Source organism: Vicia villosa, unplaced genomic scaffold (genome assembly GCF_029867415.1).
Source record: "Vicia villosa cultivar HV-30 ecotype Madison, WI unplaced genomic scaffold, Vvil1.0 ctg.000348F_1_1, whole genome shotgun sequence".
Lineage (NCBI taxonomy): Eukaryota > Viridiplantae > Streptophyta > Magnoliopsida > Fabales > Fabaceae > Vicia > Vicia villosa.
Window position 1 is genome coordinate 707,245 of NW_026705155.1, and position 27,677 is coordinate 734,921.

A 27,677-nucleotide genomic window follows, 5' to 3' on the forward strand; every position below is an offset into this window, starting at 1 on the left:
AAAAACTCCGCTCAGCGAACCTGAGGCCGCTTAGCGGACCTGAGAAAAACCAGAAAAAACCCAGCACGAATAGAACTGTCTCAAGCCCCTTATACCCACCAAAACCACTCCAAAACATCATAATAACACCAATACAACACATACATACCATATAAACAACATAACATCCAACTTTCATGGTTGATTCATTAATCTTTCTCACAACCTAACTTTTTCTCCAACTTCAATCAAGCCATAGAAATGGAAAACAAACATGATCAATCACCATAACACAACAAGGATATGATTCTATACAAAATACCAACCAAAACATATTTGAATCTTGCTATATCATGAACACATCACAATTTCTTACAAAACAAGAAAAATGGAAAATATGGAAAGGATGAAGAAGAAGAAGAAGAACAAGAACAAAAACAAGAACAAGACTATAAGAATCATACATCCAAGATAAATTAGATTCACCCCCTTACCTTGGTTTGGTTCTTCATCTTCTCCAAAACCCCCTTCTTCACTTTCTCTCCATCTTTGCTCTTCTTCTTTCTCTCTTCCTTTCTTTCTCTTGTTTTTCTTTCCACCTTTTTTCCTTTCTCACAAATATCTCTTTCTTATAAAGAAAATATCTACCCCGCGGAAATGACCAAAATGCCCCTACGCTCAAATACCGTTCAAAGGCCCCCAAAACGCGAAATATTACCTTAAATATGAAAACCTTCAATTAAATATTAGTCAGCCATCCCGGACTAATACCGACTAAAACGACTCCAAAAACGGTAAAATCCCAATAAACGTCACAAACGTCCAAATTAAGCATATACTTATATTTCCGGGCGTTACAGACAAGGCCTATCTCTCTCAATTTTTGAGATATGGAAGTGTTATAGGACTTTTTAAAAACCTTAGAGAGTCCTCTAACCAGTGTCTTTGGTCTCATATCAAAATTATTTTCCATGCTCCTTTTATGTCTTTTTGAAGAAAGTGACTTTTTGTTGACTTTTGAAAAGGAACTGTAATATTTTGGTCCATATCTCTCAAATGAAGCATTTTTAGGCTTGGCATGTGAGAGACAAAGTTGTAGAGAATCAAATTTCCTTCAAGATGAGCTTTAGATGGAAAATTTTGGATGTTCCATGTGAAAGTTATGGCTGGTCAAAGTTCAGTTGACTTTTCCTATACAAAACCCTAATTTAGAAACTTTTTGATTTGTTGATTTTTGATCTTTCCTTGATGAACCATGATCAATTCTTGATCAAATGGTGAAGGATACTTTAATATGAGGATCTTGACAAAAAATTAGGAGTTTTGACTTTACTTTGACCACAATTGACTTTTAGGCTAACCTAGTCGACTGTTGACTTTCTGAACAATTGAGTGACCAATCCCTTGAATCGAGACTTGATACTTGTCAAGGAGATATTGTGGGATATATTGAGCCATATAGGATGGCTTGGAGCCATTGATTCACTGATTTTCCTTTGAGCAAACCAAACCCTAGTTTCAAAGCCTTGCATAGGAGAGTGTGTCCTGGAGCTTTATGTACTGATTTGACTTTGTATAAGAGAAATAGTATGGGAAAATTTTGGGGTATGACAGCTGCCCCTGTTCAATTTTCTTAAACCTGAAGATGTAGAGTGGTTTGAATGCCAATCGGAATCTGAGGGTAGAAGAGGATTGAACACTAGAATTCCCAAAATTTGCCCTCGCTGAAGTAGGGACTTTTTGTCGGAGATGGGCTTAAAGATGCCATCCAGGCCTCGAGAGAAAAAGTTTATTGGAGATGGGCTTAAAGATGCCATCAGACTTGATATACTTGAGAGTCAGAATGTGTCGTACGTTAGACTGTTTCTGAGGAGTAGACTTAGGTTGAGTCGTACGTTAGACTGGGTCTAGTTTTCATCAGCAGATGTCTGGAAAACCGTGCGTTAGGCTGAAGGATATGTCGTATGTCAGATCAGATCCAATTTGCACCCGTAGATGTCTGGAGAAACCGTGCGTTAGGTCGAGGAATAAGCCGTGCGTTAGACTATTCTCAATTGCATCCTCAGATGTCTGGAAAACCGTGCGTTAGGTCGAAGAATAAATCGTGCGTTAGACTATTCTCAATTGCATCCTCAGATGTCTGGAAAACCGTGCGTTAGGTCGAAGAATAAATCGTGCGTTAGACTATTCTCAATGCATCCTCAGATGTCTGGAAAACCGTGCGTCAGGTCGAAGAATAAATCGTGCGTTAGATTATTCTCAATTGCATCCTCAAATGTATGGAAAACCGTGCGTTAGGTCGAAGAATAAATTGCGCGTTAGATTATTCTCAATTGCATCCTCAGATGTCTGTAAAACCGTGCGTTAGGTTGATGAGTAAGTCGTGCGTTAGACTATTCTCAATTGCATCCTCAGATGTCTGGAAAACCGTGCGTTAGGTCGAAGAATAAATCGTGCGTTAGACTATTCTCAATTGCATCCTCAGATGTCTGGAAAACCGTGCGTTAGGTTGATGAATAAGTCGTGCGTTAGACTAATCCGATTTGTATCCGTATATGTCTGGAGGGCCGTGCGTTAGGCTTTGCTTTGAATAAGATTCGAACTTTGTAATGTAACTGTCAGATAATATTCACTTGGTAACAATGTCAGTTTTATGCAATGTGTATGATGTATGTAATGAATGAGATGGAGTTCTCAAAAATAAATGGGACGCTTTGTATGTTATGTATGAATTATAACCGCATGCAATGTATGAATATGCATGTGATGTATATGATGTATGGCTATGATTTATGTTATCGAAGCATCTTGATTGAGAAGATAAATCTCTATGTCATGGTGAGTTTGATGTTTTGATCTTTTCTTGGAGATGCTCAGCTGGGGATTTATGATTCCTGCTTGGGGATGAATAGTAATTTGACGGATCCTGACTGGGGATGAAAGATATTAGTAAGCCGTATTGGAGAAGAGCAAAGTGTTGGAGAAATGGTAGTGTTTAAACTCTGTTGGGGAGCCACGTCTTTGTCGGGACGAGAGTATTTGAAGGTATCTTCTTAGTGATTACTCTGTGGGGATATGGTCTTGTGAGATCAGCTTTGTGAAAGACGTGGATGTCTTGAACGTTGCCCCTAGTATTATAGTAATTTCCATTCCTGGATTAGGACACATCACTGAGTATTGATCAAGATGTCAAACTGGACTTGTCTAGATTTGCCACCACAAGTAGGAACTTTTGGAAAGATTCACCTAGCGAGGACTTTATGAAATGTGCACTATGGGCGACATGCCCCTAGTAATCATAGGCCCAAGATAATGTCCTATGTTAGCTTCAGATCTCCTTGGATGCGTGCCCTTGATTGTTCCGGCATCCTTGAGAGATTATCAGAATCTTGATTGCCCCAGATTGATCAGGAAATAGTTTGAAATCCACTTGGGATGTATGCCTTTGATTATTCGGCATTTGAGAGATTTTGGAATCTTGACATGATGGCCCCAGATTGATTGGCAAAACGTGTCGTGCCCCTTGTATACATAAGAGACGTTGCTTCTCGGAGTAATCTTGTCTATCGGGATAACTTCCAGTCATTAGTTATACCCTGTGCAAGTTCTTTATGATGCTAACATTTGAAATTATGTAGCAAAATATGTTTAATAATGAATTCATGAGATGCAATGCATACGTCTGTCTTGAGTTTGTTGAAAAATATTAAAACTGGAGATGTAAAAGCGTGATGTTTATAAAAACATGATGTTTGAAAAACGAAACATCAACTCGACATTTGAAGTAAACCTTAAGGAGTCAGGATACCCTTTTGGTGACAATATGCTTTTGAACTAACCACACTTCAGTTAGGACTTTCAAGGGTTGTAACGTGGCTCGGTTCACGGTTTAAGAAACAAAGGATAAAGGCTCAAAGTTTATTTGTACCCACCTCTCTTCGTGATGATCTTCAGTCCTAAGTTCAGTTAATTCAACTTATGCATTCAGGTTCCAATAGACTTTTGGATTTGCACCTTTGATAATAATGATAGTTCACAAGCAAAGAGAACTTTTGAGATGGCAGTCACTTCTTCCTTTTGGTAGTCACAACATTGTGTTGTTCAGGAATTTATTGACTTCTCTTTTTTCATTTTTTTGATATCCCTAACTTTTGCCTGAACTGTCTATTTTGAGCTTACAGTCAGCGGGATGCCTTGATTTTTGCCTAAGTCTTCTTTTTGATTTTTTGACTTAGCAGGCTTTTCTTTGTATATGTGTTTTTTTCATCATTTTTGTTTTTGAAAGATATTGACTGCCTTGCTTAATGATTGATGAACCATTGTTGGCTTTTGATTGACATCTCCAACACTTCTTTGATGTGTGCGGATGAATGCTTGTGATTGAAACCTTTATTGAAAAGTGTACCGAACGATTATCTTAAAATAGAATGCACAACCAAATTAACTGAGAACTACCCTGCCCCAGGTTATGATCAAGGGTTTTAATTTGTTCAAGAAAGAAAACTTCTACTCCTTAGGCTCAAAGGGGTTGACGAGGGATTAACATCCTTATATCTCCACTGTTTAGGAATTGAAACAATGCCTGTAGATCGTCAGCATAGTCCGTTCGAAAGCATAATGTATGAGGTTGCGGTATCGTTTTCGTCATCCTCCCTTAAAAGGCTTACAGCTTAGCTGGAGTTGAATATCATAAAACACGCGCAAAGTACAGACATAATTAAAATGAGTGATAGCGAAATAATTTATTCAAGACAAACATATGCAATGCACTGATGATGATTATTAAAACAGATAATGTCTATCATAATTCGAATGTTTAAACAAACAGGAAAAGAAATTGCAAATGAAAGTAAATCTAATGATCTAAAAAGTTCATCCTTCTAAACATTAATCGATCTTGTCGTGACTAGGAATGGGAGCGGTGATCACTACAGGAGTCTTGGGATGATTGAATTCAATTTCACCAGCATCGATCATGTCTTGAATCTTGTTCTTCAATGGCTAACAATCATTTGTATCATGTCCAGGGCTATTGGAATGATATGCGCACCTCGCATTGGGCTTATAGCTAGGAGCGGAAGTGTTGGGCTTTACAAGAGGATCCCTCATAGTAATCAAGTTTGCTTTCAACAAATGTTGTAATGCCTGAGCCAGTGACATGTTGATCTTTGTAAATTGACGCTTAGGTGCCTCTGTCTTGTGCCCTTGTTGTTGAACTGGTGTAGAGATTAGAATTGTCCCCACAGATTGGTTGTGTTCATTACGACTTTTCCGATTGTACACAGCATCAGCCATATGAGGTTCCTCAGGTAAGTTGAAGTCAATGATCTGGTCATCGATTAAATCTTGGATCTTATTCTTCAATAGCCAGCAATCGTTAGTGTCATGTCCAATGCTGTCGGAGTGATAAGCACATCTTGCATTAGGGTTATACTGATGAGACAAAGTGTTAGGATTCCGAGGCGGATCCCTCAACGTAATCAGCCATTTATTCAACATCTGTTGTAATGCTTCAGCCAAAGTCATGTTGATCTTTGTGAATTGTCTTTTAGGCGCGCTATGCTTACGTTGTGGTTGTGATGCTGGTATGGAGATCAGAACTCCCCTAACCTGTTGGTTGCATTTGTCTCGACCTTTCTGGTTGGGCATAGCATTAGCCATGTAAGGCTCCTCAGTTGAATTGAAGTGAATGATCTTGTCATCGATGAGATCTTGAATCTTGTGCTTTAATTGCCAACAATCCTCTGTATCATGATCGGGACTATTCGAATGATAAGCACATCTCGCATGGTACTTATTCCCAGGAGTGGGGTTGGTAGGCAGTGAATATGGAGGTAATAGAGTTATCAAGTTCTGATTGAGCAGTTGTTGGAGAACTTGAGATAGCGGCATGGGTAACAGAGAAAATGATCGCTTAGGCTTGGATCTCTGATTATTTTGACCACTTTGATGCTCATGTTGATTCTTCTCCTTCTCGATCAGAAGTGCCTTCAATTCTTCTTGCCCCTTGGCCAAGTGAAAAATTATTTTCTGGAACTGGTTATTCTGAGCTTGAAGATTTTTGACAGATTGTTCGAGATCCATTTTCTTGCTGAAATAAACAGCGGAAAGATGAGGCATTTGTTTTTATGAAACCTGTGATGTGATGTTTATGAATGATATGATTATGCATATGCAATGTTCTCAAGGAGTTAAAGGCTTTTTAACACATTTAAAAAAAGAAAATAGAAACAAAACAAATTAATTATTTTAATTAGAAACCAATGTATTATATGTTTTTGAAGTTACATCAAAGAAATACTAAAGAAATAATAAATAAAATAAAAGAAATCATTCTTCAAGTCGGCGCTTCCTCTTCAATCCTCTGATTTCTTCTTTATGGGCTTTGACCATCTCGTTCTTTTCTTGAATAAGCCTATCAATCTCTCGCTCCCATGATTGTATTTGATCAGGTGAGATAAAGTCTTCAATCTTCCACTTGCGAGAGAAATAGTCAAGCATGCTATCTCGTTCTTTAGCATTAGCCACTAATACTGCTTTTTCTGCCTCAACCTCTTGTAGATGCTTTTCAAGATCAGCCTTTTCTTGTCTTAAGTGAGCAACGGTGGCAGCAAGGTCTTCGTTCGGAGAGGGTATATAAGGCTCCACTTCTACGTGAACCTCTAGAGGAGTGATCCTTGGAACAACAGGTGTGTCAGATGGATATGGTATGCCAAACTCGACGACTCGGTCATAAATCCATTTAAAGTAAAGATCTGAAGGAGTATGGACCCTTGTTCCCAAATCTCTTGCACCTACCTTTTTTACTTCGTACCAAGCTTTAATGAAACGCTTCTTCTTTTCGGTTGTACCTGAACCATAGTCAAAACTTTCCGCACTAAGATATATGGAGCGAGGCTTGTCTTTCAAATCAAAACCAAACTGATGTCGAGCAAGTATAGGATTATAAGTAATTCCTCCTTGGGTGCCAAGAAGAGGAACATTAGGAAACTCTCCACAGTGATCAAATAACTGAACTCCCTCGAACTCTTTTGGATACCAAATGATGTCATCATACGAAAGTTTCATAATCCTCTGAATCCAAGTCGAACCCTCTTTATTCTTTATTGCTGATTGGGGTAAGTGAGAAATAAACCACTTATGCAAAAGGGGAATGCATCCTAGAACACAACCTCGTCTCTTTGTCACTCTGGCATCAATGGAATGTAATAAATCACCAAGTAGAGTAGGAACAGGATTCTTGCTAAGGAAGATTTTGATAGCAGCCCTATCAACAACTTTGTCGCAACGGTGAAACAGAACTTGTCGATATATCAACAGAGTTAGAACACTTTCCAAGGCATCCACGCTTAGAGCTTCAGCAAAGATCTTGGCTTTCTCGCATAAGAAATCCACGGGTATTCCAGAATAGTCTCTTTTATTGATCCAAACCTCGTTGATTTCTGATCTTGGCAGGTGTAAAGCAGCAGCAATGTCTTCCAACTTAGGACCTCCTTCCTCACCATTGTAAGGGATTTGATAAGGTATGGGGATGTCCATTATATGAGAAAATTCTTCCAACGTAGGTACCAGTTGAAAATCTTTATAAGTAAAACAATGGAGAAGGGGATCATAAAACTGCATCATAGAGTTGAGGAGAGCTTCATCCACTTTGGTTCGCGTTAAGCTTATCAGTTTGTTGAGAGGCTCAGAAAGAACGAGAGAACCAGTAATATCATCACATAAGAGTCTCAATGTAATAGGTACTTTCTTGAAATTGAGGAAGAAAGGCTTTCGGATGAGAATTCCCATATTCAAATAACCTACAAAACAAATTATGGTTAAAAGACCTTCTTCTCCTTGAGATGGGTTAGTCATGTCATGAATGCATGTATGCATGATGCATCACAGAAAAACAAATCCACACAAATCACACAATTTTTTGGCTTAAGGCTTGCATGGAGTCTGATCAGGTGTCCTTCCCAAGGGTATTTCTATAGATAAGGAGATTTCAGCAACAGGTTCTATAAGTTATCCAGAATTGTCAGCCCTTCTAAAGCACCCTCGGACATGATGCATTTTCACCATGCAATGATACTTTGAGAGAGAACCTATCTGAATTGTAGCATCGGGTAGCGACTAGTTCTTAACATTTGTCAAGAGTAGTCCCCCCACTACATTCCTAAAGGCCAGGATGGGTTAAGGGTAACTAAAGGTCCACTACACCAAAATGGACTTTAGACAGCGCACCTTAGACAGCGCTTTTATATAAAAGCGCTGCTATAAGTAAAATAAAAAAATAAAACACGGAAACTGTTCACGAAAATGAGAAAAAGCGCTTCTAAAAGGGCGACCTTAGACAGCGCTTTTGAAAAGCGCTTCTAAAAGGGTTGCTTTAGAAAGCGCTTTACAAAAGCGCTGGTAAAAGACCACATTAGCCAGCGCTTTCAAAAAGCGCTGCTAAAGGTCACTCTTAAGAAAGCTCTTAGGCCATTAGTTTATAAAAAATAAAATAAAACTCAAAATCCCTAATTCTCAAAAACTGTTTTTCCTTCTTCCCTAATTCTCAGACGATTGCGACCTCCTCCCTCCGCCAAATTCTTCCTCCTCCCTCCGATTGCTACTCCCTCCTCCTCCCTCCGACTGCTCTCCGGCCATATCGACCACCTCCACGAGCTTCATTCTTTTCACCTCAAAACCAAAACTCTTACTCAATTCCACTCTCAATTAGGGTTTTCTTCATAACCTCATTACATAAATGATGGGAATTCGGCCTCAACAATCGTCTGTAGAAGAAGAGGACGAGGACCTTCTAGGTTGTGGAACTACGTTTTCCGGCCTATCAGGCTCCACCAGCAGGAGTGTAGGTTTGCCGTCTTCTGAGACTGCGGCTGGTGACAACGCTGGTCTCAAATTCGACTTGTCTTTTTCTATAATTTCAATTTGTGGAGGCATCTGCATCAAGCTAAAGGCTAAGTTAAATTTTTGAGGTCAATATTAGTTTAAACTGACAAGGTGAATGGTTTAGATGTTTTAAAAAGAGTTGGTCCAGTAGTTTTGAATTTTAGGTACTAAGTTTGGGGAATTGTCTCTATGTTTGATGTATATATTATTCTAATTTGGTGGTCTTAATGTTTAGTATTGATAGAGTGTTTAGGATGGTCCACTTCATGCATGAGAGGCTTCTGGTTCCTTCTACACCATTCCACTTCCTGCACATGGTGCTGCCGGTTCTTCCCGCACAGTACCACCAGTACTTTGGCACATTGGCTCCTTCTGTACCATGGTAATCTATTCAATGAAACACGATTTTCTGCTTTGTTCAACATATGTTATTTTGTTTTTCTCTTCTCTTTTTTTGTTGAACTTTAAAGGCACATGGAGGTACATACATCCATGATTTCTATTGTTCCGTTGTTTGACTCTAATAACGATCAACATTTTCAATATAATCGGACCTTGCATCAAATACTGGACTGGAAGCATGAGCCGTAACAAGCAGGATGCACTGTCATGGATCTCAATACATATGCGGTTGATAATGAACATTGTACTGCTGTAAAGGAAGGAGGGGAAGCGTTGAAAGAGGAAGAATTGAGTATATCAGAGGAGTCTCTCAGAGATTCTAAGCGCAAATCTTCAACAATATCAGAAGCTCCTCATCCTCGCGATGCCAAGAAACTGAAGATATGGTAAGCCATCTCATCTTATCTTAGTTTTGTTTTCGTATTTCTCAATTATTAAATGGTATTGATTTTAGGATTATTATGAAGGCTGAAAATTGAGTTGAACAGTGAGCATGTCATTGACAAAACATGTAAAGTCATAAGTTATTATGTTTACCCTGTCAATATTCCAAATTCTATTATCTCATGCACAATTGCAGGTTTGTGCTCATTTGTTTCTATTACACATTGTAGAATATAGTATTAGTCATTGGCCTAATTTTTGTATTACACTTTTGACAGTTGTGTACTGGAAGGAGTGAAATGGGTAATCAGAGCCGACAAGGACAGGAAGATCAAATTTTGCTGCATCTAGTCTAATGCTGCTAAGCCATATTTGAGAGCATCCTGTTATGAAAGTGGCTAGAACAGAGCTCCTACTGGATAATCCTGATATTTTAGAGGGTGTGGATGATCTTATACAGCTTAGCTATTTGAATGAGCCCTCGGTTGTTCACAATCTTCAGTTTAGATATGATATATGTATGTCTGCTGCCATTGCTTGTTTTTTATTCATATGATTATCTATGTATGTATTCTCATATTCTACTTTTGCTTTCTGTATGTAGAGTAAAGCAGGCCCAATTTTAGTTGCCCTCAATCCCTTCAAATATGTACAAATTTATGGAAACGAGTATGTCTCTGCTTATAGAAATAAGTCTCTTGATCCTCGCGTTTATGCCATGGTAGATGCAGCTTATAACGAGATGATAGGAGGTACATGATATTTCTCTTTCTTTCTCCTTTTTTGAAATCGTTAGAACGTATTTGTATTGTATGATAAATGATATGTTTATAAAGGTTTTCTGTTTACGTGTTGTTCATTGCAGATGAAGTAAATCAGTCCATTATCATAAGGTCAGAATTCAATACATCAAAGGCTCTTTTTGTATATGTTCCTGAAATTGATAGCATCAAAAATTTGTTGTAAAAAAAGTAGATATAGTCACTTGAAAACATGTTAATAATCACGGTTACAAATTTGTTTACAGTGGCGAGAGTGGAGCTAGGAAAACCGAAATAGCAAAAATTGCAATGCAATACTTAGCTGCTCTTGGTGGTGGAAGTTGTGGGATAGAAAATGAAGTTCTTCAGACTAATGTTATACTAGAAGCATTTGACAATGCAAAAACATCTAGGAATGACAACTCTAGCAGATTTGTGAGTTTTTGTTTCTTTTCAATTCAATCTTCCCTTTACTTTTCTGAATGTTGTGTAGCAGTTATAGCGATACTGAAGCATTATAGAGTAATGGAATTAATCACTATTGTCATGCGATACACTGTTTAGTACAACTTGTTGTCAGGTAGAGGCTATTGTAGCAGCATTTTAACAAACAACTATTTTTTGTGATCTACAATTGACTACATTGGTGGAAAATTTTATGGATGGTACCTAATGGCTGAGCAGTTTAATTATTTTTCAATTTTAATTTGGTGCAGGGGAAGTTGATTGAAATTCATTTCAGTGCTACAGGAAAAATGTGTGGGGCTAAAATTCAAACCTGTAAGCATGTTCACGTGAAATATGTTTCCTAAAGTTTGTTCTTTTGTGATATCCATTTTTTTTATTTATTAAGTCTACTGACTCGACTTATTCTGATTTTCGTATGCCGATTCCCATATACGAACATAAACAGTTCTATTAGAAAAGGTAACTTGTAGTTCTAATTTGAACAGACATTTTCAACGTGGAAATTTGTTGACACCGATATCTGCATGCGAAGGCATAAATTACATTTTCCTTTTAATTTCTTCATCATCTTAACTGAGCTAGCTCAGACATATAATTACTCTAAATCATATGCTTGATGCGGTATTGTGGCTGGGAAATAAATCATTCCAAGATAATGATAATGATAATCACATTGAAGTGGTGAACGATGAAGATTGGATAAATAGTTATATATGAATGTGGAATATTATATGTGAATTATTGCCTCTTATTGCAAGTATTCTTGGCCCATATTATGTCACCCATAAAACAATGAATTAATTGCCACACATGATTTAATTCGATTACTTTTTATAATCTTTTTTTGCTATTGATATTTTTTGCCTTTACGTAATTATACTAAGCCTTTTATAGAAGCATTCTTTAAAGTATGCCCCATGGTCTGTGCACTGCTGAAACCATGATGAATGCTTAAATTATGTTGCATGCTCGAACACTCAGGGAATGGATTATAGCTTCCTAGAGGTAAGTGAAGTTTTAAAGGTATTTGATCAGTAATTGTAGTAAAATGTTGGTTCTGGTATCCTGCTATTTCTTCCATATTTTTTTTGTAGAGATTTGTCAATAGGATATAGGGGTTTTACTCTTTGGGCTTTGTTTGGATAAACAAGTTAATTAAGGGCTTAACATATATGTGTATGTATAGACTATCTCTATAACAAAAAATAAAATGAAATCAAACTCTTTCCAGATAAGCTATGAGCTATTTTTTTGACCCTTTTTTTATATGTTGTTTATAGTCTGCAGTGCTGTAGGAGTGTTTCCTTTATCCCTACAATATGGTTTCTAAGTAGTTGAGAAGTATGTGATTTCTTATTCTGTTGATGGCAGTTCTATTGAAAAGTTCAATCTATTCATTGTATTTACTTTTTTTTTGTTTTATATGATTGACAAGACATTATTCAATGTTCATATGTTTGGGTTTTTATATCCTGAATTTCTTTTGTGAAGGTTTGTGAAGATGTATATTGATGTTGTTGTTGTTTCAAATTTTATATTGAAGCTACAAATTTGTTTCAAGTTTATGAAATTTTGGTGCAAATTCTGGTAAAAACCTGGTGCAAAAATGGTGAAAATCTGGTGCATATATGCTGATTTATAATAGGCAGCGCTTTGTTTTAAGTGAAAACAATTTTTATATGGGGAGAATAGACAGCGCTTTTAATAAAAAGAGCTGCCTAAAGTTGAGGAATGCGAGACAGCACTTTTAATGAAAAGTGCTGTCTAAAGTGGAGGAAAGCGCTGCCTAAATGGGGGAATAGACAGCGCTTTTATAGAAAAGCGCTGTCTAAAGGGGCCCTTTAGCAGCGCTTTTTAAAAAAAAGGGCTGGCTAAAGGGGATCTTTAGCAGCGCTTTCAAGGTGGAAAAAAGCGTTGTCTTTACCTATAGCAGCGGTGGAATAGACAGCGCTTTAAAGCGCTGCCTAAAGCCAAAAAAAGCGCTGTCTAAGGTCTTGTTTGGCGTAGTGGTCCTTGAGCTCCGGCGCACCCACAGACACATACATAGACCTCCCTCACTTGAGAAAGGTGTGCATATGCTATGGAGTCCTAACTCAAGTGTGAACTTCATATTGACTCATCTCCCACATATGTGAAAGAGGTCGCCATGACTATGCCACTCCTAATCTTAAGTGTTCTTGAATCCGGGAGTAGGATTCGTCCTTCAGTTAATTCCCAAAACGCCCCTGAAAAATAAAACAAACAAAGCAAACAATAGAAAACAATTAAGTGAATCCTATACTTTTAAGGTAACCCCTCTTTTATTCGGAAAATCCCCAGCAGAGTTGCCAGTTCTGTAATACGGTGAACTGACTTTATTGAAATGTCTCGGTAAGCAAGAGTCGCCACCGACTTTTATTTTATCCAAATTAATTTAGAAAGGCTAAAAGAACAGGAAAAACCTTTTAAATAAAATAGGTTTCGGGGGGTAATTATGCAAAGGGAAGGTGTAAGGCACCCTTTGCATCCATGGTTTTCCATGGGCTCTTAATTGCTTTGCTCTTTGTTTTCAGAAATGTAGAAGAAAAAGAATAGGGACTTTAGCTCGTAAATGAGCGTAGCCCTTTTGAAGGTTTATGAGAAAGAATATGAAAAAAAAATTAGAGCAAGTCAAAGCAATTAAGGGTAATTACCTTATAGTTTGAAAAAGGAGTTCTTTTAGCCTTTCAGGGTGAAAGGGTCTATCCTTGCCATAATTGGGCAGGAAGCCTTTCATTTGGAGGTTGAAGGGTCATCGAGGGTTCGTTCGCCATAAGATTGTCCCATGCCATAGGGAGGCAGGTAGTCTAAGGGAAGAATCAGAATAGCCTTTTTGTAGGCAGCCAGAGGATACCTCAGCCTTTTCGTAGGCAATTTCCGAGAGTCGAGATCATGTGTATCGAAGGCAGCATCATTAGGGACCATGATCTTAAATCGAGGCAACATGACTGAGGTATCCTCGTATTCGAGGGACTGGCTATTCTGCAAAAAACACAAGGCAACAGGCAACAAGGCAACAGGCAACAAAGAGGTTACCCCAAAAATGTGCGTGTGTGCACCAATCACGTGATCAGTTTCAGATATTTATCTTATAGTTAAGTGATTCTAGATTCGATTCAAAGTTATCACTCCCTAAAATTACTAACCACAGCAATTAATAATTAAAGCAATAACGGGAGAGGGAAATTGAAACCAGCGGAGGGAGAGGGAAATTGAAACCAGCGGAATAATAAACAATTAAGTCTAACATAAGTAATAATTAGGGTTTAGGGTTACCGACTACGCAAAGCTTTGGCATTTGGAAAACCCTGCAAGGCGGGAAAAATGGCAAACAAAAAAAACAGGGTGAGTGCATAATCGATTCGGAGGCAAACACGGCTAACCCTAAAAATAAAGAATAAAGAAATTTAAAATAAATAAAGTAAAATAGGCACTTAGCTTTGAATTTGATCTGATATGGTTGGCGGGAAGCCTCGGGGTTAACCCTGAAAAAGTGAAAAAAATGGCAAACAGAAATAGGGTGAGTGCATTATCAGTTCGGAGGCGAACATTGCTAACCCTAAAAATAAAAAGATAAAGAAATTCAAAATAAATAACATATAAGTACTTAGCTTTGAATTTGATCTGACATGGTTGGCGGTCGGAGGAAGCCTCGGGGTTAACCCTGAAAATGGCGAAGGCAGAAAAGGTGAATGTATGCACAGTTTCAAAAGAGGTTTAAAAGGTAAACCCTAAAAATAAAAGGAAACAAAATAGACTTTGAAATTTAAATGAATACTTAGCTTCGTATTTGACGTGGCGCGTAGTCGGAGTGTATTCGTAGAGTAACCCTGAAAAAGGCACAGAAAAACAGATATTTTCAGTGTATGGACTGATCGTTTTAAACCCTGATTAGGGTACGAATTAAATAAGAAATACGAACGATTTAATTAATTATCGGTCTTGCGACCTAATTATTTAAATCGGGATAAGAAAATAAAATCGAGTGTAAAAATAATTTTTATGAATTTTTTGAAATTTAAATAAAAATAAATATGAATTTTTAGAGGTTTTTAATAATTAAACCAATTTAAATCTATTTTACAAATAATATATCTATTAAATATTATATAAAATAAATAAATAATAAGTATTAAAATGTTTTTATAAAGTTTTTATATAGTTTATACACATACAAAACAAATTTATTTGAAGAAAAATAATATATATGTATTATTAAAAAAAATAGAAAAGGCTATGTAATTAAAAATAAAAAAAATTGGAAAATACTTAACTTTTGATTCAGTGTGGCGCACCAGGGGAGGAATATGGTGAACCTGCATCTCCAAATGCGTTGGATCATAAGCTGGAACAATCTGATGGTTAATAGGTTGAGGGCGCACCACCTTTGTGTGAACCATGACACACTGGATCCAACTTTGGGCAAAAAGAAAAAGGCGCGCAAACACATTCAAACGGGCCAATCGTAGGACGACACCTGGTCGTCTTCTTCACCCAAAATTGTTGCAGATCCTTTTACACCGCTGTTTTATGGAGAGTTGTAGAAACTCTATCTTTTACACATGTTCAACCACAAACCAACACATACGCATACAGAAAATAAAAAGTGAAACCACCACTGGCTTCGTCTTGGCCATGCGAACGTTCCTGTACCAGTTTCACACCCTGATTTGCACTAAATTAAAAAACCCCAATTTTAAGAACATGAACCCTAACATGGCATGTTCTTCATATCAGCACCAAAACATAATTAAACATCCAGAATTGTTCAGTATATCACATAGAACAAATATATGCAATTAGATTTGATTATGGATGCGTGTTTTATGCAAATCAAAGAGAAAAAGAAAAGCAAACCGTGAAGCTTTTAGAGGTTGATTCGGAGTGTTTGGCTTGCGTGTGACAATTGGAATAGCTTCAGTGACGTCCAAGGAACGTATTGGAACCGATCAAACGCCTTGAATTGATTTGTAATGCAGAATTGTAGTTTGAAATTTTTGGTGAACTTTGAACTCGGGTTTTGGATTCTATGGCTGCAAATTAGTGAACCCTAACATCTGGCTCTGTTCATGTACTTATAGAGGAGATATTAGGTTAAAAAAATTGGCTTGAATCCTTTTAAATCTTTGATTGCCATTAGAGAAAATTTGATTGAAAAATCTTTCTAATTATGGACAAATTTTGATCCAATTATTCCATATGAGATATGCACGAAATTTGATAGGTTTTTGATTTGCATAAAGATTGGATTTGATTGGAATTGGCTCTTTGATTGAATATTTTGATTTTCATGATTTATATAAGTTAATTATCATATTTAAATGATCAAAAATTTATATAAAATCAAATAAAAGCCAAAATTTCGTGGGAATTGGGTTTAAGGCTTTAGATGACTTGTGGATCAAGATTGAATCAAAATAACTTAGGCCCATTTGCAAAAATATTCAAATTCTTTCACATTTTTCCCTCCAAAATATTCCAACTTTGACAAGGCCTATCTCTCTCAATTTTTGAGATATGGAAGTGCTATAGGATTTTTTAGAAACCTTAGAGAGTCCTCTAACCAGTGTCTTTGGTCTCATATCAAAATTATTTTCCATGCTCCTCTTATGTCTTTTTGAAGAAAGTGACTTTTTGTTGACTTTTGAAAAGGACCTGTAATATTTTGGTTCATATCTCTCAAATGAAGCATTTTTAGGCTTGGCATGTGAGAGACAAAGTTGTAGAGAATCAAATTTCCTTCAAGATGAGCTTTGGATGGAAAATTTTGGATGTTCCATGTGAAAGTTATGGCTGGTCAAAGTTCAGTTGACTTTTCCTATACAAAACCCTAATTTAGAAACTTTTTGATTTGTTGATTTTTGATCTCTCCTTGATGAACCATGATCAATTCTTGATCAAATGGTGAATGATACTTTAATATGAGGATCTTGACAAAAAATCAGGAGTTTTGGCTTTACTTTGACCACAGTTGACTTTTAGGTTAACCTAGTCGACTGTTGACTTTCTGAACAATTGAGTGACCAATCCCTTAAATTGAGACTTGATACTTGTCATGGAGATAGTGTGGGATATATTGAGCCATATAGGATGCCTTGGAGCCATTGATTCACTGATTTTCCTTTGAGCAGACCAAACCCTAGTTTCAAAGCCTTGCATAGGAGAGTGTGTCCTGGAGCTTTATGTACTGATTTGACTTTGTATAAGAGAAATAGTATGGGCAAATTTTGGGGTATGACAGTTGTATATAGATCTCTATACCGATTTTTGATAGAATCTTGTTGACTTTCTTTTTACCTTGAACTGTTGCCATTAGATATGGTAAGGATTGATTCCTTTTTGCCTTAGAATAAGGAGCATTCTTATTGATGTCTTGGTAATATACAAGTTGGGGAGAATGACATTAAGGTGTGCATTGGTGGGGATAAATCAAAAGATATTGCTCAAGGGGTATATATATATTTATGTATATAGAAAAAAAATATATATAGAAAAAAAAAAAGAAAGAAAGAAAAAGTTTTTTTTTTTGTAACCCTTGAGCAAGTAAAGAATTATGTGGTGAACTTGGTTGTTTAGGTTGTGATAATTGAATTGAATTTGAATGCTCTCTTAGGTTTTGACACTTTCGTTTCAATGGCCGTGAGATATGACACTTCTTTGTAACCAAGCCAAGCTACAACCCGAAAGTCCTTAGTGATTCATGCTTATACGCTTTTTATATAACTCGTGCTTAGATGAGTTCATAATTAATTCTGGATGTTAGCGTCATTGTGTTGTGAGTGTTAGGATCCTCCATTCTTGTTCTCTCAGTAGAGAAATGCGTAGGTGTGATTCATTCTTGAACTTCTTTTGCTTGTGGAATTTCTGACATAGAATTTGTACATAGGATTAGCATTGTTATCATGGTACTTTGATGGAAATTGGTAAGGATTGATCTTTGTGTACTTTTGGAATTTGAACCACTCAATTGTTCTTGTTTCTGCCTAGTTGTTTCATTTGTGATATTTTGTGTTCCCGGTAATTTATCATTGTTTTGTTTGAGGACAAACAAGAGTTTAAGTTGGGGAGAGTTGTTAGGTGCCAAATTGTGTTAATATTTAGTTTAATTAGTGGCACCTTTCGACTGATTTTATCGAGTATGCTTTTAATTCTCTGAAGTTTTAGATAAGTATTCATAGTTTATAATTTTAAGCTTTTAAATTATGTTAATATGTGTTTTAGTTATGATTTTGTAGGTTTTAGCCAATTTTGGGAAGTTTGGAGCTTGTTTTGGCCCTGTTTGAAGACTGTTGGGCAGAAGTTTGCGTGCGTCGCGCGCTGATATGGGCGCGTCGCGCCCTGGGCGAGATATTTTGTGAAGCTTCATGCAGACACTTGCGCGCGTCGCGCGTCTGGGCGGTTTAACTTTTAAGTGTAATGGCGCGAAGCGCGCTGTAGGGCGCGATGCGCCCTGGACAGAAAATAGAATTACTATAAAAGGAGCATTTCAGATATTTTTACCTTCTTCTTGATCATTTTTTAGAGCTCAAGGAACCCAAATCTACTGTAGCAAACTGAGAATTGAAGAATCGAAGCTTTGATCGTCGATTAATCGTCGTAGATGCTTGTTGTTCTTCATCCTTTCCTTCTTGAGCAAGCTACCATTCTCATGAATAGCTAAATCTCTTTTGTATCAAGATAAGATGTAATCTTCCTAGCCTTTTGTATGTATTTCCTGTGAATATATTATGTATGAACAAGTGATTATCAATATAGATGGTTTAGTTTGTTTATTAAAGCTTTTCTTTGGTATAAATGTTTGAGACATCAATGTGTGTATCTAGACCTAACTTTATCATCTATCAAACTATAAGTTGCAGACATGGATTTAGCGTTTGATGTTTACTTAGTATCGGTTTTAAAAACGTTATTTGTATTGTTTAAACGGTGGAGAAATCATCGGTTAAACAATACGGTAAATCTAGCTATATCGTTGCGGACACGGAGGATATAGACGTCGATACGTAATTATATTGATCGTTAACAAGTTCATATACATATATTTATAAGGAGACATACAAATTTAGGTCGATGAAATCGAATCTTGATACATTTTCTTTAACTTAGAACTTTCATAAATTTACTCTTTGCTACTAAAATTGTTGAATGATCTTTTACCAACTCAAAACCAAAGTTACATTAACTCAAGACAAAATAGGCTATAGAACGGCAGTGATATCGCAATAATCCCTGTGGATACGATATAAACGAAAAGTACACCACAATACTATTTCAACAGTTGGTCTAAAGGTACATGGTATGGTCAAAGAGACATTACCTAGCCCTAAGATAATTCACACAAAGATAACAAGAGTTTGTTTGGTAAAGATATAAAAAATAAATGATTTTATTTGGATTTTTAAACATATAAAGACTTGTTTTTTATTTAATTTTTAAATGATAAAATAATAAATATTTTTGTATTTTTAAATTGTATTATCAAAATAGATATTATAAATAAAAAGTGTACAAAATTTGGTTTGAAAATTATTTGTTTTGGTATTTTAAATAAAATAAACAAGTTGATAAAAAGAAATGAAAATGAGTGCTAAAAAATATTGGTGTTGGTCCCTAAGGGACCTGAACCCACGCCCTCAAGATCGTAAGCCAAAAGCTTAGCCCTTGGGCCAATTGCTTGCAGTTGATCATAAGGTCCATGCAATATATAAAATATTAAGCCAATTACTAAATGATTAAAACTGAAAAATAAAACACAAAAATGCAAAAGGGGTGGATCGAACCCGCGCGCTTGGAGGTTAAAAGCCTTATCATGCATGCGCTTACCAACTGAGCCGTTCAATTTAGTCATTCAAAACACACATTGTAATAAACATAAAATAAAACAAGTTCAAAGTTTCCAATTTCAACTTCATCTTCAACCTATGGCTCGTGAATTTCAGAAATTCAAACATGATCAAAACTGAACCATTTCCAGAAATTTAAGCATGCATCTTATGTGATTTTTCAAGACAAATTCAACTACATAGCTTTCATCAATTTATTTTAACTGTGGCTCATGAATTTCTCAAAAAACTCTAAGAACCCTAAGTTTTCAAAATCAAATTAAATGATGAATATGTACAATCAATCCCTAAAACCTTAGGACTTGTGTTCCCTACATTATGTATGCTGAGTAGATTGGTATCAAGTTTTGTAAAAAATGGTACCTCTATCTATGAGTTCAAATTCAGAGTTTTTACCTCTGAAAGTGAAGTTCGAATCCTTGCTTAGAGATGTTACAGAACTTGTTTAATGATCTGGATACCTTCCTTGTGCTTCAGGGAAGCTAAATGAATGCTCACATGAGCTTGAAAAAGCCTGGAACTTCAAACCTGATAGTACCTATACAAAAAGAAATTGGAAATGGAGAACTTAATTTTAGGTGTTACATAAGTTGTTTGATGGATTGGATAGCTTATATATGATGTATGGAAGGTATTTGGATTCATAGTTTGGATAATGTATGAGTTTGGTGAAAGCTTGAAGGTTAAGGCTTCAAAGAGCTCTTTAATGGAGGTTCAATGGTGTTTTTTGGTTTGAGATGTTCTGAGGGTGGTGGAGGTGATGTGCAACTCACAAATGATGTATGGAAGCTATTGGAATGATTGGTTAACACTCAGGACTTCTACAACTCAAAATTGCTCTAAAAATGCAACGATGTAAAAATAAGATTCTCAAGTGAGGGGGTGACTAGGAGAATTATAGCGTGTTTGATGCAATGAGAAAGGCCCTCTATTTATAGGCAATAATTAGGGTTTGTGGGTGAAGAAATCAGATCAAATGAAGTTCGCATGTGAAAGTTGTACCACTTTGCTTTTTCATGAAGAAATGAGAAATCCATAGTTCCAAGAGCAAGGTACAAGCATGCTTGTGCTTGGAGTGGTTGAACACTTTAAACATGTTTGGTATGAAATTTAGGTTGAGTGTATGCAGCAAGAACAAGTTGGAAGCTCAAGGAGAGTGGACTTTGTGATTAAAGTGGCTTTACAAGAATGGAAGTGTAACCTTTAGCCCTAAAATGGAATGAAACTTTAGAGAATGCTTAAAAAACATGGGTCATAGCTCAAAAGCAAGTGTAATCTTCTGAGTTTAGTTTCCTAAACAAGTTATAGGACCTGTACTTCAAAGATTCCTTCATTTGAATTGGTTTTGGTTCATAACTTCTTCATGTTCATGGCTTGAATTCAAGTGCTATGGTGTGTTCTTTACAAAATCATATCTCCAAGCTCAAGTAATGAAATTTCATGTTAACGGTCTCTTTGTAAAGCCCTTGCTACATACTACAATCCACACTTTGAAAGTTTTTTAAAACTCATTTTGGATCTTGGTGAAAAATGACCACAAAGTTGGAAAAAATCAAGGTTAAAACACTTAAAATTTCTTTTAAGTTTTTTGACATAAACTTCTTGATCCAATATCTCTCAAATAAATCATGTTTTGAAGAAATACTATTAGTGTCAAAGTTGTTTGTTTGATCAAGATTTACAACTTTCATGTTGGGAGATTTTTGAGTTTGTAGGTGAATTTTGAAGTTCCCAAAATGATGTCAAAAGCACTTAAAACTCTAATTTTTACTTTTGTTGACTTTTTTATTCTTGATTGATTTTCTTGAACAAATGACTTTAATAATCATATGTTGATGATTTTGATCCTCAAAAGTCCATAGTTGACCAAATTTCTCAAAAGTCAAAGGTTGATTTGTATAGTTGACTTTTTCCAAATGAACTGCAATCTTGTGGATTCCAATTGAATCAAGCCCTTCTCTTCATATGGATGGTGTGAGTGGGTTATAATGTTGAATTGAATATTCTTGAATCATAGTTTGAGCCATGGAGCCATGTCCTGATGAAAAGTCAACTTCCTAGATGAATTAGGTCAAAACCCTAATTTGTGCATCAGATGAATTTGGAAGTTGTTGATCTTGAATTGAGTCATTCTTGGACTTTGATTTTGATGGGGACAATCATTTGAGCATATGAGAATACTTGGACTCCTTTGTAGGTCTCAAAACTTTAATCTTGCCTGAACTTCCTGATTAATCACCTGCTTTGGGAAACAAGCAACAAGCAAAACACAATCTCTTTGTATATCTTTGTTAGAAAATGGAATATAAATAATAATGATGATGATGACCATGTTATGCACAAAATGATGTGGGATCTCAGGTTCAAAAATTGGAGTACAACAGCTGTCCCTATTTAAGTTCCTGATACCTGATGAGAGGAAGATGGAATCTTCGTCTTAGTACAGTAGGGGGGACTTAAATACAAAATGATATCATAATTTGGACTCTGAGAGCCCACATATATGATACGATATGATATGAATTCAAGATATATATTTTTTAATTTTTATATGGAATAAACAAGTAAATAGTATCCTTTCTTCAAATTAAGAGAAGGGGACCAGATCTACTAGGGATAAATAACAAATCGTCCCTGATACTAGAGAGACTAATCAATATTATAGACTGTTCCTGACGCTTGAGAAACTTCCACTCACTGGGGAAATAAAAAACATCAGGCTCGTCAATAAACTGTCTCTGACGCTGAGATACCTATCTTTTATTAACAAAGAACATTAGGTTCCTCAATGAACTATCTCTGACGCTGAGAAACCTATCTTTCATTGGGAAAGAACATCGGGTTCCTCAATGAACTGTCTCTGACGCTGAGAGACATATCTTTCATTGGGATAGAACAAACTTCAATATGAACTGCCTCGACTGCTGGAGACTTCCATTCATAAGGGATAACTACCATGTTCTGCAACAAAATGTCTTCATCATCTTGAGAAGGCTTAACATCCATCGGAACTCTTATCATGAACTGTCTCTTACGCTGAGTGTAACACCCCACTCTCCCATTTTATAAAAATACGGTAAAATAATAAAAATTTATCAGAGTTCATAAACAAAAGTGGAATGTCACGTCATTTCAAGCCAAACTGAATATGAAGTCTCGATTACTTCATCTATTCATTTCTCATTAATCAATAAAAACAGCACAATTGCCAACTTATTCCAAAACTCCACACAGAATCGTGGTTCTCAAATATTTGAATCAAAAACAGATACGTAACAAAATTCAATTAAAAATAACAAATAAAATAATCCCCAAAAACATCCCGTGTTACGTATCAGAGCGACTCGAACTAACAACACGGAAGACTTCCATAATGTTATCTTGGACTTCCACTGCTATTCTTGAGTACCTGCCCATTTCCCATGGTAGGGGAAATATCAGCAGAAAGGGTGAGTACTCACATACTATTACAAAAGATGTAGGAACAGATATAATAACATAATTCACAGGTCGTGGTTCATGTTCACATAACATCACACTGCATATACAAACTTCATTTATTCAAACATTTATCACAGTATAAATTAACGCATCATTCACAATATCATAAACAAGTCATCACAGATCCATTCATTTATGCAACTCCACAATGCATATATCACGACACACATGTCCCTCCCAATCACAACTCAACAAACATATAATAATAATGACAATGCAATGTGACTCAATGACTTGACACAATGCATGTGGTACCAAAACATCGTGGTTCATGACCACAGTTCCCGTTGAAACTCTCGACCCCTTTTTCATGGTCCAGTGTGACCCCTATTTCATGATCACACCCACGACCCCTGTTTCATGGTCAAGTACGATCCCTATTTCAGGACCGCACCAATTCATGGTTCATTCAATCGAACCCGATTCCTAAAAGAACCCGGATAATTCGCATACACTCCACTGAGCAACGAATTATCTCCACGACTCCACAATTGAGTCCGGACCTACTAGGCATCTACCATAGATTTTCACCTAGCAGTCTCAATGCTATGTTATGCAATGCACAATCAACACAATATGCATAATCACAAATAACAACATGCATATCACACGATCCTCTTGATCACACGTAAGCCACACACTTACCGTAATTCACCAAGAATTACCACAACACAATATACACATTCATAATAGATAATATGCATTCAACAACAACATACAACAACTACCAATTCATATGACCATCATACAGTCACTACATCATACCACAACTGTCCAACACATCACATATACATGTCAAAACCTGCAGGAATCACAATCCACAGCTACAACACACAATCGCACAACCAAACTCAACATTTCACAGTTCAACACATCGTAACATATACGGAAACACATACAACGTATCGAATTATTAGAATTCTGGTATTGAAAATAATTTTAACAGAAAGTACACGAAACCAGCTTTCCAACGATTTGAACGGCGCGCGAGTCAGACACGCGGAACAAAAGTTATGATTTTTCAAAGTATTTCAACAAACCTGACACCGACATTTTACACTGACACCTTAAAAGCACAATAGACCTTATTTAAATTAATTCTAGGACTTAAAACCATTTTTACAAGAAAGTACACTGTATTAGGTTTCTCCAGGTTTGAACGGTGAGTCAAACGGACACCCGAAACTCAAGTTATGAATTTTTGAAGTTTTATAAAAATCCTGCATTTTTCCTGCGAACAGCTCTCGGGTTCCCACTCAAATCCCCTCAAAATATCATCTAAACATCACAATAATACAAATTAAATACATAGAAACCTATATCTATCATGTATCAACAATTAGGAACCTTACAACATAATTTCTATCACAAAAGTTTTGAATCCAAATCCAAACCCTAACATTTCAATTCTAGCAATTTCACGAACAAAATCCCTTTTCAAAATTGTTCGTAACTTCATTCCGACTCTGACACGCGAACACGCAACAACAACACATTTACATCATACACTTCATAATCATACAATCTCATAACAACAATTGCAACCAATTATCATTCCAACAACAATCATCATAACAACATAGAATTCATAAATCAAAAATCAACAATCATCAAAATTATCTCATAACGACAAATCCCCAAAACCCCCAATCATATCATTATACCTAAACCCATATCAAGAATAATAACATGGAAACCCCCCTTACCTCGAAATTGCTCAGAAAATCCTGCAGAGATTGATTCTTGAAATTGCCCTAGTTCTCCCTTGATCTTCCTCTCTAGCTTGTTCTTCTTCCTCTTCTCACTTCTACGATGTTTTCACTTTTCTACGTAACTCTCCCTTTTCTCAACTTCTAATTCTCTTTTATTCCAATACTAACCCTTAGACCTCTAATACCTAATTCCAACCTTACCCTTCCCTAATTAAATAATTATTTAATAAATCACTAAATAATATTCATTCTATTATTCTATTAATAAAAATAACAACATTAATAATAATAATAATAATAAGCATAAAAATAATAATAACAATAATAATAATCCTAATAATAATGGTAGTAATTATAATAATAAAAATAAAACTATTATTACTTATATCACATAATTACTATCGACATTTCTAGTCTACCCGTCCCACTATGGACTCCACACCTACACGATCAACCACACACCCTTAACAAGGCCAAACAATTAAAATAACACACGACGACTAAATAATTAAAAATGGGGTGTTACACTGAGAGATCTACTGTCCACAATCTTCTTCATTGGAAATAGTTTGATTGCTCCGTAGAGACTGTCGTCTTCTTTCAAGAAGGAAATTTGGGACATACAAGTTGCTCAAATTACTTGTTGTCGAGTGATAAATTCACAAGTAGCGGCAATATCAACTGCCAGGGATATAAATCCAACTTTTTGGGAATCATAGAAGGCTTCTGCTGAGGAGATAAATTTTCCAATTGTTCAAAATAAATGCACTCTTAAATCCAGGATTTGCTGATCCAAATAATCATATTTGATGGAGACAAATTTCAATCCAAGACGAAATTGAAGAGAGAACTCCAAACAAGATACTTCCCACTGAGGACTGAGCTAAAAATGGGGGTTCATTCTACCCTGATATAGATGAATAAGCTAAAATAATATCTTCCCGTGAGGAACAAACTCATTGGGGAAACACAAGGATATGAGTCTTATTGCCTAAAGCTGACGCTTAAATGGAGGGAATAAAGACATCGCTTGAGGAATAATGATTTTCATGTCAACAGGACGTAAACAATATGCATGCATGTATGAAAAATGTAAATGAATGAATGAATGTTATGCATATGCTAACGAAACTGACATATAACAGAAACGACCACATCGGGGATGAAAACACTGGGGTATAACCAGACACTCGACCGATCGTGAATAACATCTTCTAGAGGGACAACATTTGTTGGGGAAGAGGACACTCTTCAAATCAATCTTCATTATCTAAAGGATTCAGTCCGAGAAGAAAACCCGTTCTTGGCTGGAGACAACTTGTGTCAAGGCTCAGTTGCTTTGGGGATGACGTCCGTTTGACGCTTAATTTCTTGTTTCGAGGACTAACTCCCATGGGGACCAAGGTCAACATTTCTCGTTTCCACAAGTTTTAAGAAAAAAGTTCCATCTTTTTAATTTTGAAAACATGATTTTGACTTTATTTCAAATCTTTTAATTTTAAAAGCAATTTTTGCAAGATAGAATAAAGATAGGAATTCCAAGAAATGAGATAACACTCAAATTTTATTAATGGAATGGTAGTCGGCGAACGGCATGACTCCACGGATTACAAATTTCTTTTAGTCCAATGGTAACTTAAAGGGAAAGGTTACATTAAAATACAATGATCATTATTCTTTCTAATAACTTTGAATATCGAGCATACGCTGACGTCGGTTGAAAGTCTTCAGAAAGCATCTTCAAGATGATCAGGTTATACCATATGTGGTTACTTGCCATGATCCCTAATTTTTGCATAGATTGCATTTGCATGTTTTCAATCTATTGGGATGATTATTTCTCTTTGTTTTGTCTCTAATTTTTTCCTGGAACGCCCTTTCAAGTTTTCATCCCACCGAGACGCTCATTTTTGCCTAAGTTGCCCTTTCAGGTTTTCAAATTAGCGAGCTTTTTCTTTTTTTCTTTTTAGGAGAAGTATTTATTGACCACATCGGCATTCAAAGGACGCAGGAACTCTTCACCATCCATAGTCGTAAGAGTCAAAGCACAGCCTGAGAAAAACTCTCTTAACAACATATGGGCCTTTATAATTAGGAGTCCATTTTCCCCTGGGATCTAGTTGAAGAGCTAATATCTTCTTGAGCACGAGATCACCTTCTTTGAATCTTTGAGGTCTAACTTTTTGTTAAAGGCTCTTTTCATCCTTTCTCGATAAGACTCAGCTGATCATATCTAGCTTGACACCATTCGGCTTCCGATAATTTGGCTTCCATTAGGATCCTCATGGAGGGAATTTTAACTTCTATTGGGAGTACAACTTCCATGCCCTATACCAAGGAGAGAGGAGTTACCCCAATCAAAGTGCGAATTGTAGTACGATACCCATGCAGACCAAGCGGGAGCATTTCATGCCAGTCCTTATACGTCACAACCATCTTCTGGACGATCTTCTTAATATTCTTATTAGCCGCTTCTACCGCACCATTCATCTTTGGTCGATAGGGAGAAGAATTGTGATGCTCAATCTTGAATTCATCATACAACTCTTTCATCATTTCGTTGTTCAAGTTGGAACCATTATCAGTAATGATACTGTTGGGCACGCCATAGCGACAAATAAGATTGTTCTTGATAAACCCCACCACCACTTGTCGAGTAACATTGACGTAAGAAGAAGCTTCAACCCATTTGGTGAAGTAATCAATAGCAAGCAGGATGAAACGAT

The 27,677-nt window shown here is 36.3% G+C and overlaps 1 protein-coding gene across 1 annotated transcript; it reads left to right on the forward strand.

Annotated features, from left to right (window-relative positions):
* The first annotated feature begins 8,522 nt into the window (after positions 1-8,522).
* Positions 8,523-11,394, forward strand: LOC131627071 (myosin-4). The gene is made up of 6 exons (XM_058897902.1): positions 8,523-9,650; positions 9,927-10,166; positions 10,253-10,400; positions 10,514-10,541; positions 10,676-10,844; positions 11,126-11,394. Exons 2-6 carry the CDS (start codon positions 10,122-10,124, stop codon positions 11,219-11,221), a joined length of 486 nt encoding a protein of 161 aa, XP_058753885.1. The 5' UTR covers positions 8,523-9,650; positions 9,927-10,121; the 3' UTR covers positions 11,222-11,394.
* The last annotated feature ends 16,283 nt before the right edge of the window (positions 11,395-27,677 follow it).

What these genes read in the sequence shown, in the direction of transcription:
- LOC131627071 (XM_058897902.1), top strand. Translation starts at nt 10,122, where the DNA reads ATGAGCCCTCGGTTGTTCACAATCTTCAGTTTAGATATGATATAT. An exon ending in TCAGTTTAGATATGATATAT is followed by an intron (nt 10,167 to 10,252) that starts GTATGTCTGCTG and finishes TTCTGTATGTAG; the next exon opens with AGTAAAGCAGGCCCAATTTT. An exon ending in ATGACAACTCTAGCAGATTT is followed by an intron (nt 10,845 to 11,125) that starts GTGAGTTTTTGT and finishes AATTTGGTGCAG; the next exon opens with GGGAAGTTGATTGAAATTCA.